The sequence below is a fragment of the Archocentrus centrarchus genome, chromosome 15 (genome assembly GCF_007364275.1).
Source record: "Archocentrus centrarchus isolate MPI-CPG fArcCen1 chromosome 15, fArcCen1, whole genome shotgun sequence".
NCBI lineage: Eukaryota > Metazoa > Chordata > Actinopteri > Cichliformes > Cichlidae > Archocentrus > Archocentrus centrarchus.
Genome location: NC_044360.1, coordinates 2805823 through 2832865, shown reverse-complemented (window position 1 = coordinate 2832865; position 27043 = coordinate 2805823). Strand labels below are relative to the sequence as shown.

At 40.5% G+C, this 27043-nt stretch overlaps 1 protein-coding gene across 1 annotated transcript in view; it reads left to right on the top strand.

The window, feature by feature from the left end:
* Positions 1-22197, top strand: part of kif20ba (kinesin family member 20Ba) — a 63512-nt gene extending 41315 nt beyond the window's left edge. The window contains 7 exon segments of the mRNA XM_030748610.1: positions 14866-14925; positions 14927-14941; positions 15760-15877; positions 19450-19533; positions 19536-19594; positions 20787-20808; positions 20811-22197. Coding sequence (XP_030604470.1) covers positions 14866-14925; positions 14927-14941; positions 15760-15877; positions 19450-19533; positions 19536-19594; positions 20787-20808; positions 20811-20866 — 414 coding nt within the window. The 3' untranslated portion in view covers positions 20867-22197.
* Positions 22198-27043: the final 4846 nt, after the last annotated feature.

Sequence of the window (27043 nt, the reverse complement as noted above, 5' to 3'; positions counted from 1 at the left end):
TAGAGCCTCATGGAGGTCAGGGAGAAAGTGAGAGTCGGGGAACAAACAGACAGACACATGAAGCCCTCAGAGTCGCTAAGAACTGCACATTTGCATTTTCTTTTTTTGGTCAGTCACCTGAAGTAAAACCTTCCTTCTTGCTCAACACAAATGTAGGACTTTCACACCCTTCGACTCAGCATTTACAGATAGAATTTGGGGTTTTATTTAGTGCTAATTGGTGCCACATTATTAATAGATTATCAAAGTATACGTTATTTAATGGCATGTAGTCTCCAGTTTATACATTTTGAAGGAAATCCCAAAATAATTCATGAATAATTCTTCACTCTTTGTCTGAAAAGCAGATGCGAGCATGGCAAGAGTAAAAATTAAACCTGCTGCAGGTGAATCAGCTTTTACAAGCAAAATGTATTTATTCTCATTTTCACTGTTCATGCAGGAAAGGCTTGTAGCTCTTTTCAGTTTTGAACTGGTTAATTAATAACTGTGGTGTGGTGGGCTCAGGTTTCCATGAAGTTAAGAATAGAAAGGAAATATTTGAAAAAAATTAATTTATTGATCATTGCCTGTTTAAAACGATCTGAGTTTCATTTTGGGAACTGCTGGCAAATTATGTAGTACAGTGTTACAGCTGAGGATAAAACTCACATTGTAGGCTGAGTGGCAATGCACAATATGCATCATGGTTTTTTCTGGTTCATGGTTCTTTCATAAAGCTTATGTCACCATTTTACATGCATTTTTCTTAGGTTAGGTGGGTTTGCACCGTAGATGGCATAACAGATGAACACGGCCACCGTGATGGTTCCCATTGGTTCTGGGCGACAAGTTTTGAAGCTTAAATGTCAGAGAGCACAAACACGGTGACGATATCCGGTTCAATGACACTAATTAGCGGCAGTGAGGCCCAGCAGACAGCGGTCCACTCCAGCGACCTGCAGCGAGGCTCCTGTCAGTCAGAATGGTCTTCAGTATCCAGGGTTGAGACTAGTGCTGTGTCTCAAACATTTTCTCCAAAAAGCTCAATATCCCCACTCAGTCCCCCTCTAAGTCTGAGTCTTCCTGGTAGCCTGATATTAACTGCAGTAATTTTTCAGTACAGATACAACTTTCTGCTCTAATGGAGTAGAATTTTTAAAAAAAAGCCTCTTGGCTGCAGAAGACACAGACCTTATTGGTCCCTGAGCCACACGAGTCCTTAAATCTTTAACTGTGTTTCTGCTGCATCCAGTTTATTTTCTCCTTTGAGCATTCTCCTTGGGTAAATTCAATAGTTGTATTTATGGCTTTCCAACTGAATATGGTGAACATTTAGGTGTACAGGCATGCACATGGTGCACACAATATTTAGACACTTGCATATTTTAATCCTCCTCCTCCTCAGAAAAATGGCCTCTGTGAGTAGTGTTTATAGTAACAGGAGTGTGCATTTCAAGGCACTCATTTGTTTTGAGCATTAAACATGAAGGCATCAGGCAGATGGAGACCCCTTTTTTTATATATATAATATTATACAGACATACATATACATATAATACATATATACACAGGCCAGGAAGCTTTAAACTGTGTCAGTGCATCCTCTGATAATCAAACTGGGAAAATAAATGTCTGTATTTTGTGTACCCTGCACTCACTGTGCAGAGAGCCTTAAATTAGCAACATAATAGATAACATGGACTCAAACATGCTTGCTAGAAACAACATGCCTTTATCCATAAAACGCACATTGGGCCATTCATTTTTTTTCTGCAGTTAGAGGATCAACACCACTGCCATCTGTTCAGTAAATACAAGGCTAAAGACAGGATCCAGTTAGATTAACATAAAATTGGGAAATAATCAAGACTCATTTGGATTAGTTAACACATTGTTTGTTTAGTCCATTTAAAAATCAGACTGGCACATTCAGGACTGTAAAGGGACTGTTTGTGGTCCTTCTGGCTGCATTGGACAGCAGCAAACCTCCCTTTGAGTGTGAAGTGTCACAGCAGAAAATTATCCAAATGAAAGTCTGAGGCTATGATTCTCAGGTGGAGAAGGGTGGACTGTCCACTCCAGGTTTGGAATGAGCTGCTGCATGCGCAGTTCAAGGAGTTCGAGCATCGCTGAGTGTGTTCATGAGGGGAGAGGGGAGCTCTGCAGTGATACAGACACTTCCTCCTCCTGATGCAGTTGAGAGAGCTGAGCGTGAAAACAAGGCTGGCAGTTTACTCATTGATCTGCATTCCAACAAAGCGCCTCGAGGCGACTGTTGTGATTTGGTGCCATGTAAATAACACTGAACTGAATTCCTGCCCTCACCTGTGGCCATGAGCTGTGGGTGCAGCTGCTTCTCCACATTAAAAGAAACCAGGTGAGGTGGTTCTGGCATCTGACTGGGGCACCTCCTAGGAAGCCTCCCATAATGAGGCGTTTTGGGTATTTTCAGCTGGGAGAACCTGGGGCAGACCCGGGACATACTGAGACTCTTGGCTTGGGAATGCTTAAGTGTCCCTGGGGAAGACCTGGAGGTGGTGGCTGGGGAGGGGGAGGAGTGTTGGTGAAGTTTGGTTTTGTGAATGGTCAGCTGGATGGTAATATTTGTAGCTTTCCAGTCAGATATGTTGTGCTGTTTATCTGCCAGTGTTGATACCGTAGTGTTTTTTTTTTGTTTTTTTTTGGCTCTAACATATCAGCTGTCTTAATTAGATATTATGCAGAGGAGATTTGGTTCAAATGAAGAACAGATGTGAAATTTTGTTAGATTTTTTTTTTTTTTTTTTTTTTACTCCTATTTGTCACTAGATGTATCATTTTTTTTTTTTTTTTTTTTTTTTTTTTTTTTTTTTTTTGATTTTCAGAGAAATTTACATTTTACAAAATAATAAAGGTTGTCACACACACGCCGAGAACTTCAATCATCATTTTAAATCTGTGCACTTTTATCACACCGTAAGTAAAATTAAATGGTGCAATACTAATGATGTTCTTACTGCACAAACACAGGAAGGACTGTCACCCAAAAGATGTTCAAAACATTGTGACATAGTTATTAGATTATTGTTCATCTGTAGAATACTTGATGTTAATTTTAACAATTTTTTCCCTTTTTTGAAGTCTTGTGTTTTCAGGAGGAGTAAACGGCGAGCAAAAAATGAGGTACCGTTTCTATAAAGTATGTTTTCATCCTTTCAGACTCACGAATAGAGAAGGAAACATCCATCCTTGTATTTTTCATCATCATTCACCACATTAGTGTAGCTTTCACTCCTGGAACTAATAACACAGTTGTAACAAACCATTGCTCATTATGAACATGTTAGATCATTTGGTAAAGCTGCGTTCAATGACCTGAAGTCTGCTGGGTTCAATCACTGACTTTGCCCATAAATACAAGCTGTGATCAGACACGTCTGTGACATCATCTCAGGAAAATCTATATTTGATTGAATTAACAAGGTCATGGAACTGAGGAGCGTTCCAGCTGGTATTTCTAAACCGTTCTCTTAAGTTTCCGTTCTTATCACTTTGTGTGTGTCTGTGCGTGTGTGTGTGCACATCTGCAGTTTCACCATGGACCTCAAACCTGGACAGAGAGCAAACATCAGTTTCTGTCAAACTGGCCCAACCTTCATGTCGATGATATCACTGGTTTGTTGTTGACTTCTGAACTCTGATTTCTGGAGATCAGTTTTCGTTGGACGAGCCTGCTGTGTACAAGCCCAAAGGAGGCACACGAGTTCAGGATCGTGACAAGTACAGGACCCAACGGGGCCCCCAGTGCTGATCACCCACTCAAAGTCGATGCTTGAGTTTTCACAGTAAAAGCCTGTGCCGGCTAAATGCTTTGTTTCCTAAACTCTAGGTGTGAAACCTTGAGAAGGTCCAAAACTGTAGGACCATGGGTCACAGATGAGCACTCCTCGGGTTTCTGGGGTCACTTACCGCCCACTGTGCTCACCAGATTTGGATCATCTCACCTTCTTCCTTAAAATAAGGTTCCCAAGATGAAGCGTTGTTGTTTTGGCACAATGTAACCGATCGAGCTCACACCACAGACACACAAGTGCAAGTGGCCAGAACGGGACTTCAGGGCAGCGGTTTGGAAGTACAGTCGTCCCTCGCTATATCACGGTTCACTTCATGCAGATTTAAAAAAAACAAACAACTAATTCTGTATTGCTGAATTTTCGCTATATGCAGGATTTTGCAGTACATAGGTATTTATATAACTCCCCATAACTATGTTCATGACTTGGACGCAGAGATCACTTATGCCTACGCCTTTAGCGGAAGTAGAAGTTACAGCCGAGGGTAAAGATACTGCACCACCTGATGAAGTGGTGCCTTCAGAGGAGCTGTAATGCTCTTCTTGGCTGTGCAGTACTGTACATTCATCTCATCATCATCGCCATCAGTGCTGCACAGCTGCATAATTCATCATCTTCATCATTCAAGTTGTAGTAAGAGTGTGGGAAGGGTTTATAAAGCCTTAATATTTATAAATAATAAATATAACGCCGCTACTTTGTGGATTTTCACCTATCGCGGGGGTCTCTGGAACGTAATCCCTGCGATACGGATCCCTTTAGCAGCGTTGCTGAAAGTGGTGTAGCAGTGGCATTAAAGCAGTGAAATTTAAATCATGCATGGTTTTTGATTTTAATGGGTGGTGGCACAGCACTTAATAAACACACCTTGTATAGGAGTCATTAATGGGGAACCCTTTTTTTTACTCTGAGGGAAACTGAGAAGTGCTTTAGTTTCTGGCTCCAGGCAGATGTTTGATTAAAAAGTGTGAAGATGGGATGCAGGAAACCATGTCTTCACCCAGCATTCCTTGCATCAGTAAAATATTTTATTCTGGATCATGGCACTGCTTTCCAGTGGACAGGCTCATGCTGTATTCACATGCACATAATGTGATCGTATGCAGTAACCAAAGTAAAGAGTCGCACCAAAATGAGTGTTTGCATGCCTGCCTGTCGGAGTGTTTCGTTGACTTGCTCATTTTCATGCTACAGTGCAAAGTGTGACTGATGTCTCACAACACCACCTTCATCATTATGCTGCGGTGTCACAGATTCCCTGCTGTATTTCTTCCATCGTTTAACTGTGAGGCACAGCACAAGATCAGCAGGCTGTGATGAAGCTCTGCTTATATTAAAAAATCATTTTATGTATTCATGTTGCATATGTAAAACTGTGGTTCATTAAGCACCACTGGTGTACATGTTGCTAAAAACTAACTCAGCAGCTGTGTAATAGGTCCCACCTTTGTGAGTGTGACAATGTTCAGCTACTGATGCAACTTCATGTGCTGTTGAACTGTGTTGCATCATGACTGAGAGATCATGATGCTACCCTCGTTGTTAGGCTACCAGCAGGTACAGACAATAGAGATCACACCTGTTCCATTAATTATTTACTGCACTGGAGTTCATCTGTATACTTAAAGGATTTCATTTTGAATCTGAATATGTTCTATTCTTGTTTCACCTCAATTCTGGTTAAGAAAAAAAAAAAGAAGAGCCAGTTGAGTCAAAATAAGTGAGTGGCAAAGAAAAATATGAAACACATTAGAGACCAAAGTAAAACTAATTTATAACAAATGTGATTGGTTGTATTGAGAATTGACCTTAAAGATGTCATTGATTGTAAAAGCCTGATCACTTCGCCCTTATATCAGAACATATCACTTTTCCAGCTGTTTCTCTTTGAGCTAAACTGCCTCCCTGTTTCTGCTTAGACGGTGTTACTTTAGTTTGCACGTGCTCATTTTTGACCCGTTAATTTGCACTGTTCTTGGTAAATTTTGTTGGTCATTATTGAATGAATTGACTGTGGCTGTGCTTATAAATGAGCATGCTCTTAGTTGATTAACTGCAGTACTTTCCGCTCCTCTCAGCAACATTTGCCCTGCTTAGCTCTTAGTCTTGAGCCAGGTTTTAGGAACAGCCAGACGAGGACTGAGGATCTGACGCTCTGACGCTGCAGTATCTGCAGTATCGCTGTGTGCAGGTCCATGATGTGCTCAAAGATGGAGAATTTTTAGTAGAAAGTAGCAGGTCAGTCTCCTCTGTGTTGGAAAACGGGATAAAATCTGACCAATGAGTTTGTTTCGCAGCTTCCTGATTCTCATTTTAGTTGAGAGTAGATGATTTTTTTTTTTTTTAGGTAGAAACTGAGAGCAAAGTTTGTTTTTGATCATCAGTTTTCTGTGAATGGCTTTTTTTTTTTTTTTTAATAGTGTTTGCAAAAATATCACAGTACAGCAAAGTGTTGGTCTGTTCCACAAATACTGCAGATGCATTTGGGGGAATAAAGCCTTGCTGTTGTCCTCCGTCCTGCAGGGAGGTCACAGTTGATGTTGAGCCACAGAACCTGCCGGGGTTCAGCTCCTCGTTCAAGGGCGCTTGAGCAAATAACTCGGGGTCGAAGTGTAAAATTACTATCGCGGGGATGCGTGTATGACCACAGGCTTAAACTGACCCCAGCTGAGTGTGAAGTTGTTCCTGGATTGACTTCTTCTTGTTCAGCTGCACTTTAACAATACAACCTGTGTGAGACTGCACAGTCCACTCAGGCTTAGGAATACGAGAATATATTTTTATTCTTGCAGAGAAAATTCAGCAATCTTTTCCACTTAACTCCAAAAATCGAAGGAAGGGAAGTTGCATCCACAAAACACAAAGTACAGCCTTTTATATTAGATTATATCTCAACTGACCGCCGGGTTCTGGCTCACGCAGGCTGCTTCAGTACAGCTTTAATCAATATTCAGTGGAGCATTTTGCTATTTATATGCCACATATTTGGAAATGGTGGAAGCCAAAAATAGAGCTAATGCAGGCGGGATACTGGGCATTCTTCAAGTAGAGCCAAAATAATAATAATGTAAAATGTTGCTTCTCAACTGCTCGATCTGTAAATGAGCAGTTTGATTATAAAATATCTTAAATCCAAATGGTGATATGTCAGTGTTGTGTTGGCAGTTAGTTTCCATTGCTCTCATGTCTCCAGAAAAACAATCAGATATTGTTTTTCCCATTTATTTTATCTCAGACACAGTTCTGTGTAATTGTGAATAATAATGTAGAATAATCCCGAGAAATCTAAGAGTTAATGTTTGTTTGGAGTGGAAAAAGAAGGCTGGTGATGGCCATGTTCTCCATGTATAAATCGATTTTTTTATGTTTGAAATGCTCAGTGATGAATTATAGATGGGATCCTCTCAGGTCCTTCATCGCGGCTTTTTGATATTTTCTTTCCACTGCTTTCATTAAAATAAAGGTTAGTCTGTAAAATAAACACATAATAAAATAATAAAATAAAAAGATATGTAAGAAAAAATAAGAGTTCTCCTCCTCAGAAGAAAAAAATGTCAAGTTTTGATTGGTCAGACTGCAGGACAGTTTTTCACTTAGTCTCAAATTTGGCCAAAAGAAGGTGGCGGCACGCCCGGTCCTTTTATGTAGTTTTTTTCTTTGCATGGTGGAGTTTAAGGTGGTATTTTTGGATACAGCGATGAAACGTGTTTGTTCACTGGTGGTGTTCCTGAGCCCATGTGCTGATTCCCGCTGAGGTTAGTCTTTTAATGCGTTGCAGTCTGTGGAATTTCAGAGTTGACCGAATACGTGCAGCAGACGATAGAAAATTCAAACTCTTTGAAATTCTACTCTGGAAAAAGTTATTCTTAAAATATTTGCCCGTTTGCATCTTTCTTAGTGCAGTGAATCCCTCTCCATTTTTACCTTTTATAGACAAAATGTGAATGAATTTAAAATGTAGCTACGTGCTCATCAGCTTCAGCTTTTGATGTCTTCAAAGTATTTTCAGTTTGAATGCTATCAGATTTGTTCACTTCTGTGTAAAGTATCTTTTATACTACACAATCACAACATTTTTGGAAGCAGGGTTGTTGTGTTCCTGCCGTTCATCTTGTTTTTAAAGTAATTATGCTGCAGAAATTGATGGAATCATTTACATTAAATTGCTGCCACTTAAATGGAGTGCTCATATTTCATCCATGAGACCCAGGCAGGGAGTTGCACGGTAAAGTGGGTTCTTATCTGATGGGTTTGACATCTGTAGGCAGTGACCCAGCAGATTCTGCTGCCGATTTCATCAGCCTTCCAGACTCCTGCACCATTCAATCTTTCTCTGAGATAATGGAGCTCTGGGAGGCTGATGCATGTAAACTGGCATGACATGAACACACACAAGCAAAAAAAAAAGGGGGGGGGGAATGCTTCTCCTCTTACTCTTAGCACCTTCTGCCTTCCCTGAAATTTCTTTTTCTATCCTTTTAACATCTTTGATTCATTCCTCCACACACCGCCCTTCCCTTCCCGTCTCTTATGCTGGCTCGAATCTCCCAGCCAGCCTCGTCTTTGTTGACTTCACGTTGATTTAATGAGGATTGTGAGGCGCCCAGAAAGTCTGAGTTTTTAGCTTTTATAATGTTGCTGTTGAGAGTTTTTTGGGCTCTGTGCAGTCCCTCTGATTCACACACTGATACACTGCCCTGTATTAACTGCTGCTCAGAAGTTTGGAGGTTACAGAGAGTTTCAACTTTCTCCATGAAAACACGAATGATAGGAAATATTCAAGACATTGAAAAAGTTTGAAACTGCGTCTTTATTACTTAACATATTATATAAGAGAACAGTACAACAGATCAACAGCCTGGAGATCCTGTGAGAACACCACTTAGTGACTTCCTCTCCACTTCTTGCAGAGTTTGGCGCCCTGTTCTGCTGTAGGAGTAAACTGGCCGCAGTGGAGCAGTGTCCGCTGGGTATGGCATGACGTTGTAAAACAGAGTAATCAGAATCGCTTTTGTCCTGTAAAAACCTCCCACCCCAAACACCACATTTTTTCCACCATGCTCAACAGATGGCATTAAGAACACCCCCCCCCCCCCCCCCCCCCCCCCCCCCCCCCCCCCCCCCCCTCCAGCATTTATTCCACATCTCTCAAATGTTTATCATCTCCAGTTTTCATTTGTTTGTTCCTAACACTTCATTTTTCCAGTTTTTGTACAATATGTGTATATTTTTTTGCCTTTCTATGTTTATAACTCAGTTATGAATATTGCTTTTCCATTGCAACTCTGCCTGGAGGCCAGTTTTCTGGAATGCTAAATGTGTGTTACTGGTGCCATTTAATGGAGCTGCCAGCTGAAGACCAGTTTATCAAACTAGCGTGTCCTCTTTCAGTTCTCACCAGGGCCTCCCACTTATTCTGTTCTGCTTCAGGAACATTTTGCAATTATCCAACAAAATCTGAACAAAATGTTCAGATTTTTTTTTTGGCCATTTTCCACTTAAGAGCAAGAATACTTTTTTTTTTTTTTTTTTTCAGCCATTTATAAATGGACTGTCTATAAACTGTCCTTCAAACACTCAAAGGCTGATGCTCCAAAACCACAAACAGCGAAATGTTTTTTTGTTCCGTTTTGTTTTGTAAATTCAAAGGATATTTTTAGTGAATCTGTGGGATCTATAAGGCCACAGTCCCTCTCATGTAGGTGGACTCAGTTCAGCTGAAGTGTGTTGTAAGATTTGTGCTGTTTTGTGGAGAGACGTCAGGTACAGCCTGTAAATTAAGAACACGAATGCTGAGACTTCGACTCTCAGACGCGGTGCCGATATTCAGCTGTTTGATGATGGAGATAAATGCAATCGTAGCAGCAGCCACATCAAAGAAGTTCCTCACATTCATTAATCGCTCTCCACCCTTTTAACCTGAACACAGCCAGGCGGTGCTTTAGTTCTGCCACCGTCGGCAGGAAATCACTCCCATGTATGACAGACGTACCTCTGCATACTGCTAACTGCACATATCTTGTGTAGTTAGATTTTATTTCAGTATAGAGAGATCTATAGCACATCTTGCCATCTTCTGTGTCTCACCATCTTCTCTGCATCTCTTTGTCCCAGTGCTGGATTAATTGATTTATGGTTCATTTGCTTTCTCCTCACGTTCCCTCTATCATCTCATCTCTCCGTTTCTACCTCTCGCACACGTTTCATCTTGTTTACTTTCTCCGCATATTCCAATTACACGTTCTCGCTATCACTTATCAGCGCTCCTCTGTATCGCTCCTCTTCTTTCAGGCTCTTGTTGCTTTCACACCCCAGCTTCACTGTGTGGCTTCTTCAGATATTTTATCTCGACTTCCATACTTGGCGCTCTACGTTCTCTTCCTCCTTCCTTCGATTATTTGAAAGAGGAAAAAGAAAAAAGTCCAGTGAGTCACTGGTGACTCCACATGTTGTGACCTTCTTTTTGCTTTCAAAAGGGAGCATTTTTATCTCATCCGCCACGCCCACTCCTCCACTCGGCCAGCGAGCCTCCCGCTCAGGTCAGCCTCATCCCAAACGAGAGTGAGTCAGAATCAATTCGCTAAAGCGCTGGAAAAAAAATATCTAGGGGTTTGTTGTACTGAAACTGATGCAGGAATATACTGACAGATCATATCTGAGTCAGTCAGTTTTATTTGTTTAAAAAACGTATAGCACACATTTTTGTCTCTTTTTGGGATTCACTGTTCCCCCGTGGACTCGGATGAAGCACAGCGTGGAAGCCCTGTACAGTCACCTGAGTGCTACATGGACATAAGTCCACATTGACTTCCCAACCTTGTAATGGTTGTAGTTGGTTTTGTTTATACCCGCAGAGGCCCTGTGAAATAAAACAGCCAATATTAGATGTTGCTTCCTTCACTCCCGCAGAGCTGACTGAGGCTTTGTAAAGTGCTGCAGTGGATGCAGTCATTCAGTCTCATTTGGTCAGGCTGGACACGTGTTTGCGATGGGCTACAAAGTATTTGTGGAGTATATTTAATTTAGTTTTGAAAAGCTAGTTATTAAGTCATTAAATATAAAATGTGTCCAAGTAATGCAATTTATAAAAATGACATTCAGTATAAAATTGTTGTATTCAAGGTTCCTAAATAAGGTTTAGACTGCGGCTGTTTTTAGTCAGTCAAGAGAATAAAATTTGTCATCAAACTCTACAGATGTACACTGTCACTTTGGGACATCTTGTGTAACATGTAGAGAAAAAAATACACACAATTAATTCCAGGTTGACTTGAGGCTGCCCCGCAGCATTTACCCCCAGTTTAATTCCCAGGAGAGGCCTGTTCCCTTGTGATTTCACAACAGGTGAAGCAGACATAATATCTAAAGTTGATTCGCAGGGGTGAATTTATATTTTGTAGATTTTTACTCATTTTAAATATGAGGACCACAGAGATGTCAGCGCAAGTGATGGAGGCCAACATTTGACTGGAAAAACAAAATAAATCAGAAACAAGCAGAAACTTTAGGGGTTACAACAAGGTCCAAACCACTGGTTACGAGAACCAGGAGGTCAGATTAGACTTTGCCAGAAAACATAGAAAAGATCCTGCACGGTCAGCCAAATGAAACCAAGATGAATATTTCCAGAATGATGGGAAGAGAAAAGCAAGAAGGAGAGAAACCACTCGTGATTCAAAGCATGCCACATCTGTCAAACACGGTGGAGATAATGTTATGACATTGGCCAGTTGAACTGGGCCACTAGTGTTTATTGATGGTAGAAGCAGCAGGATGAATTGTGAAGTGTACGGGGCTATACTCTGCCCAGATTCAGCCAAATGCTGGAAACCTGACTGACAGCACTTCACAGTGTAAATGGATGCTGCAAAAGCAAGCCAAGAGCTTCTCAAGGCACAGAAATGGGAAATTCTTCATGCCAAGTCAGTCACCTGATCTCTTGTGCATCTGCGATGTGCTGGAGCTCCTCCATGGTATCAAAACCGTGATCCCTCAGCTTTATTTTATTTTTTTTATTTTTTTTTTGCTCGGCTGGTTAGAAGAAAAAGTCGAGCCTTTGTCGTAGCCTCGGCGTACGTGCTGTCAGCGTTGGCGTCGTCTGTTCCACAAAAACTTTAACGTTGGCCAAAACTCAAGAACGATGTGAGAATTCACACCATAGATGCAGGTACTGAAAATCTTGGACGAGTTCCAATCTCAGTGACCTTGACCTGAAGGTAAAGGTCAGAGGTCAAGTTTTCTGAAATCTTGTGAACATGATGACTCAAACAATGTGACACCATAGATCCACACTGTTCAAGCTAGAGCCATCAAACTTTCACTGATTTTACTATAACAGCGTATTTACATCGTTTAAGTCTGAAAGGGTTTTTGGTTGTTTTGGACCTGTTGTCAGGATTTTTTGGTCATTGAGCTTTGGCAATTGTTGGTGGTGTCAGTGAAAGCCAGTGTCTCAGCTAATATGTTTGTGCAAGTACTCGCCTTCATTTGCTTGACCTAGTGACATCGGTTTAATTGAGTGGTGCAAAACTTTACATTTTGGCATTTTCAGACTTTAACTGAAATCACAGTGAAGGTTTTCTGAAGAGACAAACACATGCTGTAACCTGGTATTTCAGCTATTGGATATTATTTTTAATTCATTCAGTTTCCAGCCTTTGAAAGTTTCTTTTATAGGTGGAATAACAACTGAGAAGAAGTGGTTCAAAAAAAATCTATTGCTGGAAAAAAATGGAACATTTGTGAATTTTACATTTCAGACAGCAACTTTATAGATTTAAAACTTTCAAGGCGAATCCTGTAAAAGGTTTTGAAAGCATCCATTTAACATGTACTCATACCTGAATGCAGTCATGCCATTTAACTCATCTCATTTATAGGTTGGCCAAAAAATAAAAGCGCAAAGGTGGCACGGAAGGAAAAAAGGCGGCAGGAGAGCCAAGAGAGGGAGCGAGCGCGGGGAAGGGAGAGACAGGCAGGGAAAGAGAAGGAGAGAGAGAGAGAGAGAGAGAGAGAGAGGAGAGAGAGAGAGAAGAGGAGAGAGAGAGAGAGAGAGAGAGAGAGAGGAGAGAGAGAGAGGAGAGGAGAGAGAAGAGAGAGAGAGAGAGAGAGAGAGAGAGAGAGAGAGAGAGATGGAGAAGAGAGAGAGGGAGGAGAGAGAGAGGAAGAGGAGAGAGAAGAGGAGAGAGAGAGAGAGGAGAAGAGGAGAGAGAGAGAGAGGAAGAGAAGAGAGAGAGAGAGAGAGAGAGAGAAGAGAGAGAGAAAGAGAGAGAGAAGAGAGAAGAGAGAGATGAAGAGAGAAGAGAGAGCGAGGAGAAGAGAGAGAGAGATAGAGAGAAGAGGAGAGATAGAAGAGAGAAGAGAGAGAGAGAGAAGCGGGAGAGAGAGAGAGAGAAGAGATAAATATAGAAATAGATAAATATATATAATAAGATATAATAATATAATATAATATGTATATGTATATATATAATATGTATATATGTATATATATAATATGTATATATGATATTATATAATATGTATATATGTATAGTATATATAATATGTATATAGTATATGTATATATAATATGTAATATGTATATGTAATATGTATATGTATATATGTATATGTATATATGTATATGTGTATATGTATATGTGTATATGTATATATGTATATGTATATATGTATATGTGTATATGTATATATGTATATGTGTATATGTATATGTGTATATGTATATAGTATATGTGTATATGTGTATATGTATAGGTGTATATGTTATATGTATATGTGTATATGTGTATAGTATATGTGTGTATGTGATATGTATATGTGTATATGTGTATGTGTATATGTGTATATGTATATATGTATATGTGTATATGTATATGTGTATATGTATATGTGATATATGTATATGTATGTGTATATGTATTAGTATATGTATATATGTATATATGTATATATGTATATGTGTATATGTATATGTGTATATGTATATGTGTATATGTATATATGTAATATATGTATATATGTGTATATATGTATATATGTATATATAGTATATATGTATATATAATATGTATATATGTATATATAATATGTATATATGTATATATGTATATGTGTATATGTATATATGTATATGTGTATATGTATATATGTATATTGTATATGTATATAGTATATATGTATATGTATATATATGTATATGTATATATGTATATATATATGTATGTAGTGTATGTGTATATGTGTGTATGTATATGTATATATATGTATATGTATATATGTATATGTATATTATATATGTATATATTATATGTATATATGTATATGTATATATATGTATATGTATATTATATGTATATATATGTATAATATGTATATTATATATGTATTATATATGTATATATATGTATATTATATATGTATATATTAATATATATATATATATATATATATATATATATATATATATTATATAATATATAAATAAATAATGACCACTTTATACACAATTCCAAAGGCTTCCCTCGGTAAGTGTATGATCCAGAACTGAAGCGAACATCCTCCACCCTCATTTGTTGTCTTTGTTTGCTTTAATGAAAGGTTTTCCACACACTGTTGACAGAAGCTCATCGCTGACATCAGAATCTGGTTTGAAAGTGAACACTGGAGCTTAATTGGGTGCTTTGGGAGACACCCAGACATTATATTTTGACTGGTAGCAGTTGGGCTTGTTAGCTCTTTGAGGCTCTTTGCAAAATAAATCAGCCTAAATTGGAGCGTGTTTTCTTCCTTGAAAAAATTCAGGCTGGTAAACAGTGTAATTTACCGCCTACTGAGGCTGCTGGACAAAGTGTGTGAATGTCTTTGTCAATGTTGTATTAATGACCAAACCCATCTCGTCCGTTAGTGTCCTGTCATTATGAAACCATTTGATAGTTATTTTAGCGCCCTCTTATCCTCTGGTACAGATGACTCAGTGCACACTCAGTATTTTAACACTTTGTACGTGCTTTCATGCTGCTTGTGTGTGTGTGTGTGTGTGTGTGTTTAGGAAGAAGTGGAGGCAGAGAACAGGCGGAACACGAGAACCAAACTGACGCCAAAGCTGACCCCCACACCAAGAAGAGGTGAGAACCACAGAGACACAAACACACCGATGTGATGCGCACACATACTCTGAACATCATTAATTCACTGCAATAAATCCTTTACAGTGCAGTGAGGTCTTTTGCTGCACCCCCCTATTCACATGATACTTTTTCATCTGCCAGCTTAATGGTAAATATAGGGGATTAACTTAATCATTGTGAGGTGCAGGTATGTCCTAAACCAACAGGAAATCCACCACTTTCAATTTTCGATGTTCGAATAGTGTGAATTATTATATTTTACTTATATTTATAATACTGCGGCTGCTGTTACACCCAAATTTCCCCTCTGTGGGACAATAAAGGCTGTTTCTTCTCTCTTCTTCTTCTTCTTTTTTTTTTTGGCATCATTTAAGCAATTTCCAGGGTTTGTACTTTAACGAGCTCCTCCTAAAAAACTGGTCAGATCAGCCTCATATTTTGTGAGCCTAAATAAAAGCTGGAGGGCTAAGCAGAACCTGTAGCAGGTGGAGAGCCGGTTCATGGGCCGTTGTGTTGAGACTGAAAAGCAAGGCTGCGCTTCGAGACAGTTGATTGTATTACAGTTATTTTTCTACCACAGAGTACTTGACAAAGTATTTGCAGAGGAGAGAATGTTAAACAGAATTATTATATGAATTAAAAATATCTCCTGCACCGCGAATAAATCTAAATCTCTGGGAAACACTTTAAACTGAAAATCTGGTTGATAGTTAAACATCACTATCCCCGCTGGCCCAGAACTTTGATACATCCCTAAAAAGGACCTTTTTTCACCAAACCAAATGTACATGCTGATATCACTGTTCTTTGATCAGAGCTCTTCCCCAGCGGGTCATCAGGACTCCCAGATCAGCATCCGCAGCAAAAAGGAAGGAACGCTGCAGAAGATTGGAGACTTCCTGCAGAGCTCCCCCACGCTGCTCGGCACCAAAGGTCAGCGTGACTCTTTATTGTTGGAGATGTAAAACTTTAAGTGTTTCTTTGTTCAAGACAATTATGAGACTGAAAAGCAGGGCTTTTAAATGTTCTGTAAGACAAAGCAGCAGCCGGGAGACTGAAGCTGTGAGGTGATGAAAACTGCAGTTAATGAGTTTTCTGCACAAAAGTCATATTTACACTAAGTGCAGAAATCTTTCGGTGCTTAAATGTGTAGAGCCTTTTTTTTTTTTTCCAAGATGAAATATAAGAGCGTAGCAAGAAAATGAAATCAGACTTAAAGTAAAATCTGAATAGCAGATTATGAAGCCGTAATAATCTTGCATGTAAAGTGACAGCATATCACACAGTTGTTGCTAGATTAGACCTTAAACTTCACCAGAAAGTTTTCTCCGGTATTTTTTTTTCTTTTTTGCAGTATTAAAGAGGCTTAGTATTCAAATGAACCTACTTCCTTCCTGTAGTATCTTGTGCAGATTTTGCTGGTTTTCCTCAGCAACATTTCTTTTTCCTTCAGTTCTGTGGTGCACTGCAGTCACTCCACCAGTCAGTCACACTTCCAGTCAGACAGCCCCCGGGCACTACTTACTCCTGATGCAGCCTTCAGGTATTTTTAATGCACTCCATGTAAGAACCCAGAGGTGGTGGCTGTTGTCTGTGGAACAACTAAAAAGGTCAGCATGTGGAATTGAAGAGGCATTTTTAAAGAAGCCTTCTAAAAGCAAAGGTTTGGGGTGATAATAAGAGATCTCATGACAAGCCCAAAAACACCAGTGACTGGGCCCACTAAAAGTGACGTGATAAAACACACTCTATGCTACAGATCCCCACTGCTGTCCAGCAACTGATGAGTCACATTGTTGATCTTGTCTGTTGGGTGACACTTTTCTTCATTACCAGGAACATAATCCATCCATCCATTGTCTTACACTTATCCGGGGCCAGGTTATGGGGGCAGCAGCCCAAGCAGAAGAGCCCAGACCTCCCTCTGCTCAGCCACCTCCTCCAGGGGAATACCGAGGCGTTCCCAGGGGCCTCCTCCCAGTACAATATACCCCTTTTTGATGCGGAGGAGTAGCGGCTCTACTCTGAGCCTTGCTCAAATGACTGTACTCCTCACCCTGTCTCTAAGGGAGCAGCCAGCCACAGTTTGGAGGAAGCTCATTTCTGCTGCTTGTATCTCATTCTTTCAGCCACTACCCAAAGCTTGTGACCATAGGTGAGGGTAAAGGCATAAATCAACAGAAACGAGTTCGATTTATTGTCAGCAATACGGACCAAGCTCTCACTGCGGCTGTACAGGGACTGAATGGTTCATAACAGGCCAGACACCCCATACTCCCGCAGCACTCCCCACAGGATCCTCAGAGGAACCCAGTCGAATGTCTCCAAGTCCACAAAACACATGTAGACTGGATGGGCAAACTCCCATGCACACTTGAATGTGTCAGTGGGATTAAGGAGGTCCTTGAAGTATTCCTTCCACCACCAGACTATATCCTCAGCTGAAGTCAGCAACACCCCACCTGCACTATACACTGTGAGTAGAGCACGGCTTTCCCAATCCTGAGTCACCTGACTGTTTGCCAGAATTGCTTCAATGCAGTCCAAAAATCTTTTCCTGTGGCCTCACCGAGTTTTTGCTCCATCCACACCCAAGACACATTCTTCTTGGCCTGCCAGTACCGTCAGCTGCCTCCGGAGTCCCACAGGCTATCCAAGAGCTCCTTCTTCAGCTTGATGGTTCCCTTCACCTCTGGCGTCCACCATCTGGTTTGGGTATACCCACCATAACAGGCTCCAGTCACCTTGTAGCTGCAGCTCTGAGCAGCAGCCACAACAATGAAAGTGTGGAAAATGGTTCATTTGGACTCAATGTCCTCAGCCTCCCTCTGAATGCTGTTGAAGATCTGCCTGAGGTGGGAGGCGAAGATCTCGTGAACTGGGGCCTCGCCAGCCATTCCCAGCACACCCTCACTATGCGTTTTAGGTGCACCGGGTCTGTCCAGAACATACGGCCGCAGATCCGATGATATGATTACAAAATCAACCATCAACCTGTGACCTACGGTGTTCTGGTGCCACGTGCACTTATGGACAACCTGGAACATCCAGGAACACTCACACATTGTTATTTTGACTCTGCCTTACATATATTGTCCCGAATATTTTTCCAACCACTGAAAACAGTCCAGCAGTTGATGAAATCTGCTGACATAAAGTGAATCTGCACATCCTGTTGGTTTTTAGGGTAGCTGTAACAAGGTTACAGTTAATATAGGGCTGTAAACATACATGAAAAGCTACACACAAACAAACTGTCCTTGGAAGCTTTTTTCATGAACTTATGGAATCTGTATTCCAGTCTTCTAATGAGAGACGTTAACAGGAAGAAAACATTTTTAAATGCTGTTCTATGTTTTATCAAGTGTGATGCTGCAATTCATCAAGAAGCGAGTGGTCAAGCCTGCATCAGTCCAGCTGTCCTTCACAGAAAACTGTTAACTGATGTTTCTGAAATAATAAAATTATAGTTTGAATGTAAAATATGCTGGAAAAAAAGAAAAGTTCTATTTTCAAAACTGATCTCGCCTCACTCTCACACACACACACACACACACACACACACACACACACACACACACACACACACACACACACACACACACACACACACACATACAGTAGATCTCCTCTGCTGTGTTCTGGGATATTTTATTCATTCATCTGCTGTTATTTTTACTGACTGAGACTCTAAGAGGCAATCTTCCCAGTCCAGATGGCTTTTAGGAATCGTTAACTTTTTCTGGGTGGGGGCGGCGGGGGTGCAGCTGTAGGACACACAAGGACAAACCTCTGAATTCCTGCTGAAGTTCTTTGGAAAAGCATAGTGTAGGTTTGACAAAGTAAAAAGGGCAAGGACAGTGAGTTTGGGACACTAATGATGGCTTAGAGGAGAGAGTTAAGACAGCCAACATATTGGAATCAACCAGAGTCTTTCTGTTTTATCCTCAGGGACGCGCGGCTTCACTCGGTCAATTAACTGTGGCCCCAGGGCTCCAAGGCAAGGTTGCTGTCATCTGCAGCCATCTGATCCACCCCCTTTTTTTTTTTTAATTTCTGCTGCTCTCTCCATCGCTCTCCTCACCTTCACTCTCGTCTTTTATTTTAATTCCACCAGTGCCTCGCTCTTCCTTTCAGTCTCCTCCATCCTGTTTCATCCCTCTCTTCCTCCAGTCCTGAACCCCTTTCCCCAGGGAAGGGTTAAATGGAGCCTCCCATTTAACCTGGAGAGTAACTTTAATAGCCAGCGTTGGCTTTACTGAGGCAAACAAACAAAATAATGGCGTATCTTAGATTATTAGCATCAGCTGGATAAATATGTTGTTTTTGGATTAATTTGTCTCTGGAGTCTTCTTACTGATAATTCTTGCTCAGAGTTTTTAGGCTTTAAATCTGCTGTTGAAATGATTTATTCATGCACACATTGTGATTAACAGCATATAGTTCAGGAATAAATTAAAAGCTGTTCAGCATGCTTCTCCTTTCCCCTAAAACTGTGTCTGCAGCCAAGAAGATGATGAGCCTGGTGAGCGGACGGGCTGAGGCAGACTCAGCTGCCTCCTCTTCCTCCCTCAGTCTGAGAGTGAAGAAGAAAAAAAAAAACTCTACAGGCCTGAAATCTCCTCCCCCATCGACATGCCTTCTCACCCAGTGAGTCTCACACCCTTCAGCTGCTGTTAAATGTACAACTGCTTTTGGATGAGATTTTTTTTTTTTTTTTGTCACTTCACATTGTGCGCGTTGCTCCACCGTATTGGATGTGATTCAGCCAAACATGGAGGTGGTTCCTGGAGGTTTCTGGCTGTTGGTGGATGAAATCAGTCAGAAAGAAGGCGCTCCACCAAAAAGTTCCAATTGTTTTGTTGGCAGATTGTCAGTATTTCATGTTTGTCTGGAAATGCTAACTACTAGCTCAGCGGTAGTACAACTTGAAAGAAAAGGAGAAGGTTTGCCTTCAAAGTCAAGGTTGTGCCTCAGCGCAGCCGGGGACTGCAGCAGTATGAAAACAATCACACGGAGTTCTCATTTTTCCCTCACGGCCGGTGGTTCCCAGATGCTGTCGGACTGTTTTCTAGGCCTGTGTGACTGCGGCCTTATCCACTCTCACCGTGATTGTGTCACGTCCTAAAAGGTGGACAAATCAGCGTTGCGTGGTTGGTGGTCACATCTGCGAAGCCTCAGCAGCAGAGGCAGTTTTAGATTTTAGGAAAAGCCAACGTTTTAAAAATTATAGAAAATTATTTAGATTCCTTAGAGCGAGGTGACAGCAGTGCTGATCCCAGGGTTTTTCCTGGCTCAGACTTTTGTCATGTCTGTGCACTAAGTTTGAATATTCCAAATACTTTTGGGTCCATAAGGAATTTTCCTCTGTAAACCACCAAAGTGGATTTTAAATCAAACAGTTGAAGTGCAGGTTTAACCAAAGTGCTGCAGGTCAGTGCGAGTGAAGGAAGCCGTTGTTGGGTTTATTTATTTTTTCAGCTTATCTGGTTCATGCTTAAAGAGAATGAATGCAGCTCAGCAACACCTGAAAGCGCACAGAGGAACCCTGAAGTGCACGATCACAGATTTATTTCTTTGGGTTAAACCAAGAACAATCTCAGGAAGGTCAGATTAAACTTGGTGCAGAAATTTGACAGATGAAACCGAGGCGAAGTTGTATCAGAATGATGGAAAGAGAAAAGCATGAATGAGGAGAAAAATGGAGCATGACGAAGGCTCAGTGTGGTGATGTACAGAGGCAACATTTCTCTCTGAAATATTCCTATCTTTTTTTTTCCCCTTCATTCCTCATATGAGGTGAGAGCGTATCTAGATTTAACATTTGGTCCTCTTGTTTCAGATCATCAGCAGAGAGCCGGAGGAGAAGAGAGCGACCATCAGATCATTAAGAGGCGCCTTCGATCCAGGATGGCCAAATAATTCATTTACATTTATTACTGTAAACACTTCTCTCCTTAAATAACAAATGAAAGCACCATTAGCTGCTTCCAGTGTAACACTTTCTATGTCTTAAAGTCCTTAAATCTAAGTAATCTTATTTAATCTGAAATATTTAACTATTAAAAGATTTAGAGAAAAGGCATGTGACATTTAAAGGAATAATTTGCTGTAATCTTTTTTTCTATTGAGAGTTGAGGGTGATGAGTGCAGGGCTCTGCGATCAAACGGTGACAGCTGGGACAGGCTTCACCCCCACCGTGATCATTCCCGGGATAACAGGTCAGAAAATAGATGGATATGAAGTACAGAGCCGGCCTCAGGATACTGTTAGCCTGCGTTAGCTCTGGGAAACAGTGAAACGGCTCACCTGACAGCGTGTCGTGTTTTTTTTTTGTTTAATTCATTTCCAGTCTTATGGCTAAGCTAACAGCCTGCTGCTGCTACTGAACTCAGACGTGATGGTGGTTTCAGTGTTTTCCATTTACTCTGAAGACTAATTTCCCAAACGATTAAATTATTCCAGCGTTGCCTCAGTTTTTTTTGACACATCCAGAAGATGAGCTCCCCGCTCGTCCTTCATGGACTGCAGCTGTAGTCCTGATCTGCAGCCGTGGTGAGGGTGCATGAACCCTCAGCTCTTCACTAACGGCAGGTTCAGCTTCGTGGCCCTAAGACCACAGAGTCTGAGACATTCTCACACATTAAAACACTAAAGTGAATCATCAAATATAACTGTGTGTAAAACAAAAACAACTGACATTCAAACTTATTTCTCCTGTTAATGCCCTGATGTTCACATTTACCATCAAATGAATACATTGTAACTAGTGAACCCTCTACCTCTGTATGTTTCCTGCACACTTCAAACCCAAATGATACTGAGTAATGTTTTTTTACCTTTGTGTAGTGGGCTGTGCAGGACTTCCAGTTTTTGTTTCATTTTTACTTCTTTTGCCAGGACTGTTAAAGATTTTATAGAAAGTGTTTTGTTTTTTTTTTCTTAGAGTAAGTTGAGATGTTTCAGCCATATCTAAATACCCAGTATTTTTTATTTACTTCATGCACACGTTTAAATGTTTCTGCACTTTATCACATTCCAAGAACAAACCTGAGACGAGGATCAAATTGTGACTGCACACAGAGGTCAAAGTGCAGGAGAAAGTCAGTGTGGAGCTGCTGTTACTGAAACATCTTCATGCAGCCTTTTTTTTTTTTCCCCTTTTACTCAGCATAACTTTACAGGACTTATGTATACCTTGTTCTCTTTAGATCACTATTATGTTCCAAATGAAGGACTGCTGACTTTTCTTTTGTACACTACATTAAAAGTTTGTTTCAATCATAAACTTAACTTTGAGTTTTCTTTTATAAATTTACACCTACAGTCCATACAGCCCTTTACAAACTGTTTTTTTCTGTTTTTCTGTGTTGGAAATATTGTAGGGTCTCTACCTCACAGTGTAAAATGGTGCAATATAAATGAAGAGAATTGAGAATGTTAATTGTAAAGATATCACCAGGGTTATGAGAAAGTTCTGGTAATTTAATGTAGTGGATGTGATCTTGTATATACTGCATTTTAGATTGTATTGCATGGTCAGTGTGTAATGTACAGTTGCAGGTAAGCTTGGATTGAGTCTGGCTGTTTGGAAACTCATCAGTGATCACTGATGATGTCACATTATCTGTTCAGAGTCTGGAGTTCAGACAGTTATCTGTTTTTAAGAACTCTGCGTGACTAATGTTTTAAAGTGTTTATTAATGGCATTCATGCTTTGGACATTACACAAAGCTCATTGTTACCTCTAACCTTGCTGCTCTCTCCTCCGTGCTTCCACAATTAGGATGAGTTGGTTTTGATGTGCAATGCTGTTTTCCTCCAAAAGGAAAAAGGACTCCCAGACCTCCACCTCCAGCTCTTCTGAGGGGCACTGAGGCATTTCCATACTGGGCACCCATCCAGGTCAGCCACTGCTCCTGTGGGTAGTTGGCCAACAGGAGGGTGAGCCCATGTTGCTCTTTCAGGCCCCGCAGGCTAAGGTTCGACCACCGGGCGCTTTCTCCTGATTGGATCCACATTCCTCACGTCTCATTTCAAAATACCAGGATGATGACGAAAATATTGTTTCACTTTATATCACTTCACAAATTTTTTTGATACATTTTTGAATCTATTGTTTCTCAGTGGTGGTGGCATACTGGTGCAGTAGTTAGTACTGTCCCTTCGCAGCAAAGAGGTCCTTGGTTTGAATCCGCTGGCTGGCTCAGGCCTTTCAGTGTGGAGTTTGCATGATCTCCCTGCACTCGTGTCAGCGCTGCCTTAATCTGGTGGATCTAAATTGGCTGTTGGCGTGAACGTGAATAACTGCTGTAGGCTTGGTGGACTTCAGCAAAGTCAAGCCATGCTTCCAATCTCCTGACTCAGACGTCCATTTACCTTTTCCTGTATGTTCAATAAAGACAGCGTTTACTAGATTTTGTTTGTTACTGGCGCTCCATTGTGTTTGTAATCTTGGTGAACTCTTATTCTAAATGACCTCCTAAAGCTGTGCTGCAGTCCAAGAGCCACAGTCAGGCTTTGATAACATTCTGCGTTTGTGAAGCAGCCCGGCCTCCGCAGGACTCCATCACTCTGAAAGCAACATGTCAACTGTAATCACTCACTCAGTGTACAAAAATTAAGCAATAGATCAATCACCCACACAATTACAGACATTACAGAATTGCACTGAAGCACTTCAGCATCAAGAAGCAATTCTGTGTTTTGTCATTAATGTCAGAGTGCAGAGGTGGGAAAGAGCTCTGAAGTTGTGTGTGTGGGCAGCAAAGCTGAGAAAAAACTGAAGTACTTAAATAATTTCTCTGAATTCACCTTGACATTCATTTTAAGACTTGGGATCAAACATGAATATCAAATCAGTTTAAGTGGTGGTTTATAGCTTATACTGCATATACTGTAAAACCGATACTACATGATGATGGAGTAGGAGGCATCTGGTTTTCAGCTGCATTTATCATTTCAAAGATACATTTAATCTTAAACCATGCAATTTGTCACTGAAAGCAGGGTCTAAATTTAAACCTGTAGGGCCAGATGTACACTCAGAATATTCTATTAATATAATTTTATATTCTATAATCTTAATATATTCTAAATCCAGAGGGTTTAATATGATGTGGGCCCACCCGTTGCAGCTGTAACAGCTTCAACTCTTCTGGGAAGGATTTCCACATGTTTAGTAGTGTTTATGGGAATTTCTGAACATTATTCCAGAAGCACATCTGTGAGGTCCGACACTGATGTTGGAGCGAAGGCCTTGATCCCAAGTCTTAAAATGAGTAGGTACTTTTGGCAGTGTAATGTATATTCAGCAGTTGTAAATCTACTAAAACCAAAGAAAATACTGCTTATTCTATGTGTGGATTTTGACATTTTGGAAATTTAACAACATTTGAGCCATATTTGTTGCAAAGATATTAATAGAAATGTTGAATAAAAACAGCCCGACGCACCGGCAGGTTGCCAGAGGCTAAAATCTTAATACATGACAGGATGGGAACTGAAGCATGTTTTCCTCCAGTGGGTAAGACCACGACCTCTGAGCTGAAGGGAGTAGAAGGTATTCTCATGTTTTTGTTTTTTGCACCATGGCAACACAAGCAATGTTGCATCAGTATAAGGTATCAGTGTATGTGTGTATGTATATGTACACACAAAAAAAGGAACATGATGCTGTAATTAAGACTTGAGACCATAAACTCATCATTACTGAGACCACAGACATTATAGCTGGTGTAGTGGTAACATTACTGTCTTTGAAACAGGAGGTCAGGGGTTCGAATCCTGACCAGGGCATGCTGGAAAATGAGTGAGATACGTAATTGAAGCTGGCTCACACATTAACAAACCAGGGTGTTCTGCTATGGCAAGGGGAGCCAGGACGACAGGTCAGGGTGGAGATCTTGCCCCCACACACACACACACACACCCCAACCTTATCTAAAATACTAGGAAGCTAGTTTAACTCAATAAATCATTTGTGTTATGTTGGTACATAAAGTAAAATGATAGACTTTTGGCAAAACTGATTGTCCCCTTTAATCAGCTTCAAAAGTAGTCTCTATGCCAGAAGCTTTATTTCCTTTTGTGCTGTAGTGTGTGTGTGTGTATATCTATTGTGTGTGTGTGTGTGTGTGTGTGTGTGTATATATATATTGTGGGATGAGCAGCCTGTGGTGCTCTTTCCTGAACCTTCTAAAATCAGTGTTCATTGAGGTCCAAATGTGTCACGCTGCAGTCAGATCAGGAGCCATTTGTCTCCTGTGTGCAACATTAATATTTTGATCCAACTGGGCTGTAAAAGTAAACACGGGGTTCAAAGAAAAAAAATTGTCAGCTAGGATCTTTGAAAGCCTGCGGGCAGACTGCTGCAGAGAGACTGCTCCAGCCTCACTTTAACAGTTACATTCACTCTGAAACGTTTGCCTGGTGATTGGAGAGGAGAAAGCTTCAGAGTAACTCACAGTAAGTGGACATCTTCAGGGGACCTGATGTTTTTCTGAAGGCTTGACAATCATGACCGCCTCTCTGCTCTAGGACCCCCCCCTCACCCCTCAGGACACACACAGAAAACCAAAAATAAGTGATTTAAAAACCACACAGACACACAAAGGAAAGGAACAGGGAAAGTTTTAGAAGTGGATTTTTCCTGCCTGCTCGCCTGACAACTTACTGATTTCCCCTAAGAGCAACACGTGCAGGTAATCAAATAGTTACTGTCTCGAAATGAGGACTGCCTCAGTGAATGCCTGTTTGATTGAGCTCATTTAAAAACAGATTACAGTTGCAGTTTTCTTTGAGCGCATGAGCTTTATTCCTGCGTGAAGCGCTGCCATCTTCACTTTCCAGGAACACTGGTTGAGTGATTACAGGAGCACAGAGGCTTTGGGCTCGCTCAGCATCCAGGGTTGAAGAATTTACAGACTAGAGGACTTGTTTATTTATACAGTGTTAAATATTGAGGGTGGGGGCTGTGAAATGAATTTGTAAGCAAAGGGAGGTGTTGCTCTCACACACACACACACACACACAGCAGTGTAAGTGTGTGTTCTTCATGTCTGGGCCTGCTGACGTCAGAGATTTTCGGGCCATTTGTCCAAACACTGACGGTGTTACTAGCTCAGAGTTGTGAGGTGGTGGGGGGGCAGATTATCTGTGAGTGTGCTGTTGTGTGTTTTTAATGGCTTTGCACCCACACGCTTTTACTCAGAGCAAAAAAGTGAGAGGTTCAAGCAGCAGGCAGCAGCAGACAAGTTACTGAGCAGAATTTCATTTGCAAATAAATCATGTTTTGAAAAGATTACATCTAACTGTAATGATATGATGTCCTTTGAAGAACTGAGGCATACATTTAATCTGAATAAGATACCTGGCTGATGTTGAACACCTGAGTTCAGACTGTAATGCATGAAGATCTGGACATCGAAATCTGCCAGAGGACTGCAGGTTTAGAGAGAAGCTAAAGAAAGTGTTTGATTGTGTTTGGCATTAAGACTCAGACGAGGTCAAAGTGACAAAATAAATTATTTCTAAAGTAATTTAATTAGACATCTAAATGTTTCTCCTTGGGACAAGTGACACAAATATAATAAAAGTGAATGCATTTTTTTTTTGGACAGCATAAAAGCTAACAGCACTGTTAAAGGAGGCAAAAAGAACTTAAATTTGACCGAATCTTCGGGGAAAGTCAATCAGATTCAGTTTCTGATGTAATCGTTTGTGGTGACGTTTTTCCTGCAGTGGATTTTTTTCCTTTTCAGATTTCAGTGTTTTTACTGTGACAAGAACATTTTTGTTTCCTGTGGTTTCTTTTTGTCTCTTTAGAAATTGTGTAACTTGGTAAAATTAATGAATAGATTTGTGAAAAAGAAATGAATGTTTGGTAAATTGGGCACCATCAGTAATAACTTTGCAATAACGGTGCATCTTTTACATTTTGTTTTTTTTTATTTATCTTTTTGTCACACAGAAAATTGTGCCAGCAAGCTGTTACAAATAACTCTCACTTGCAGATCACAGATATATTTGTAAGCCTTCTCTGTGCTCATGGATGCGTCTCTGCTTCTCTGCTCCTAATGGCTGAAATGAACATATTA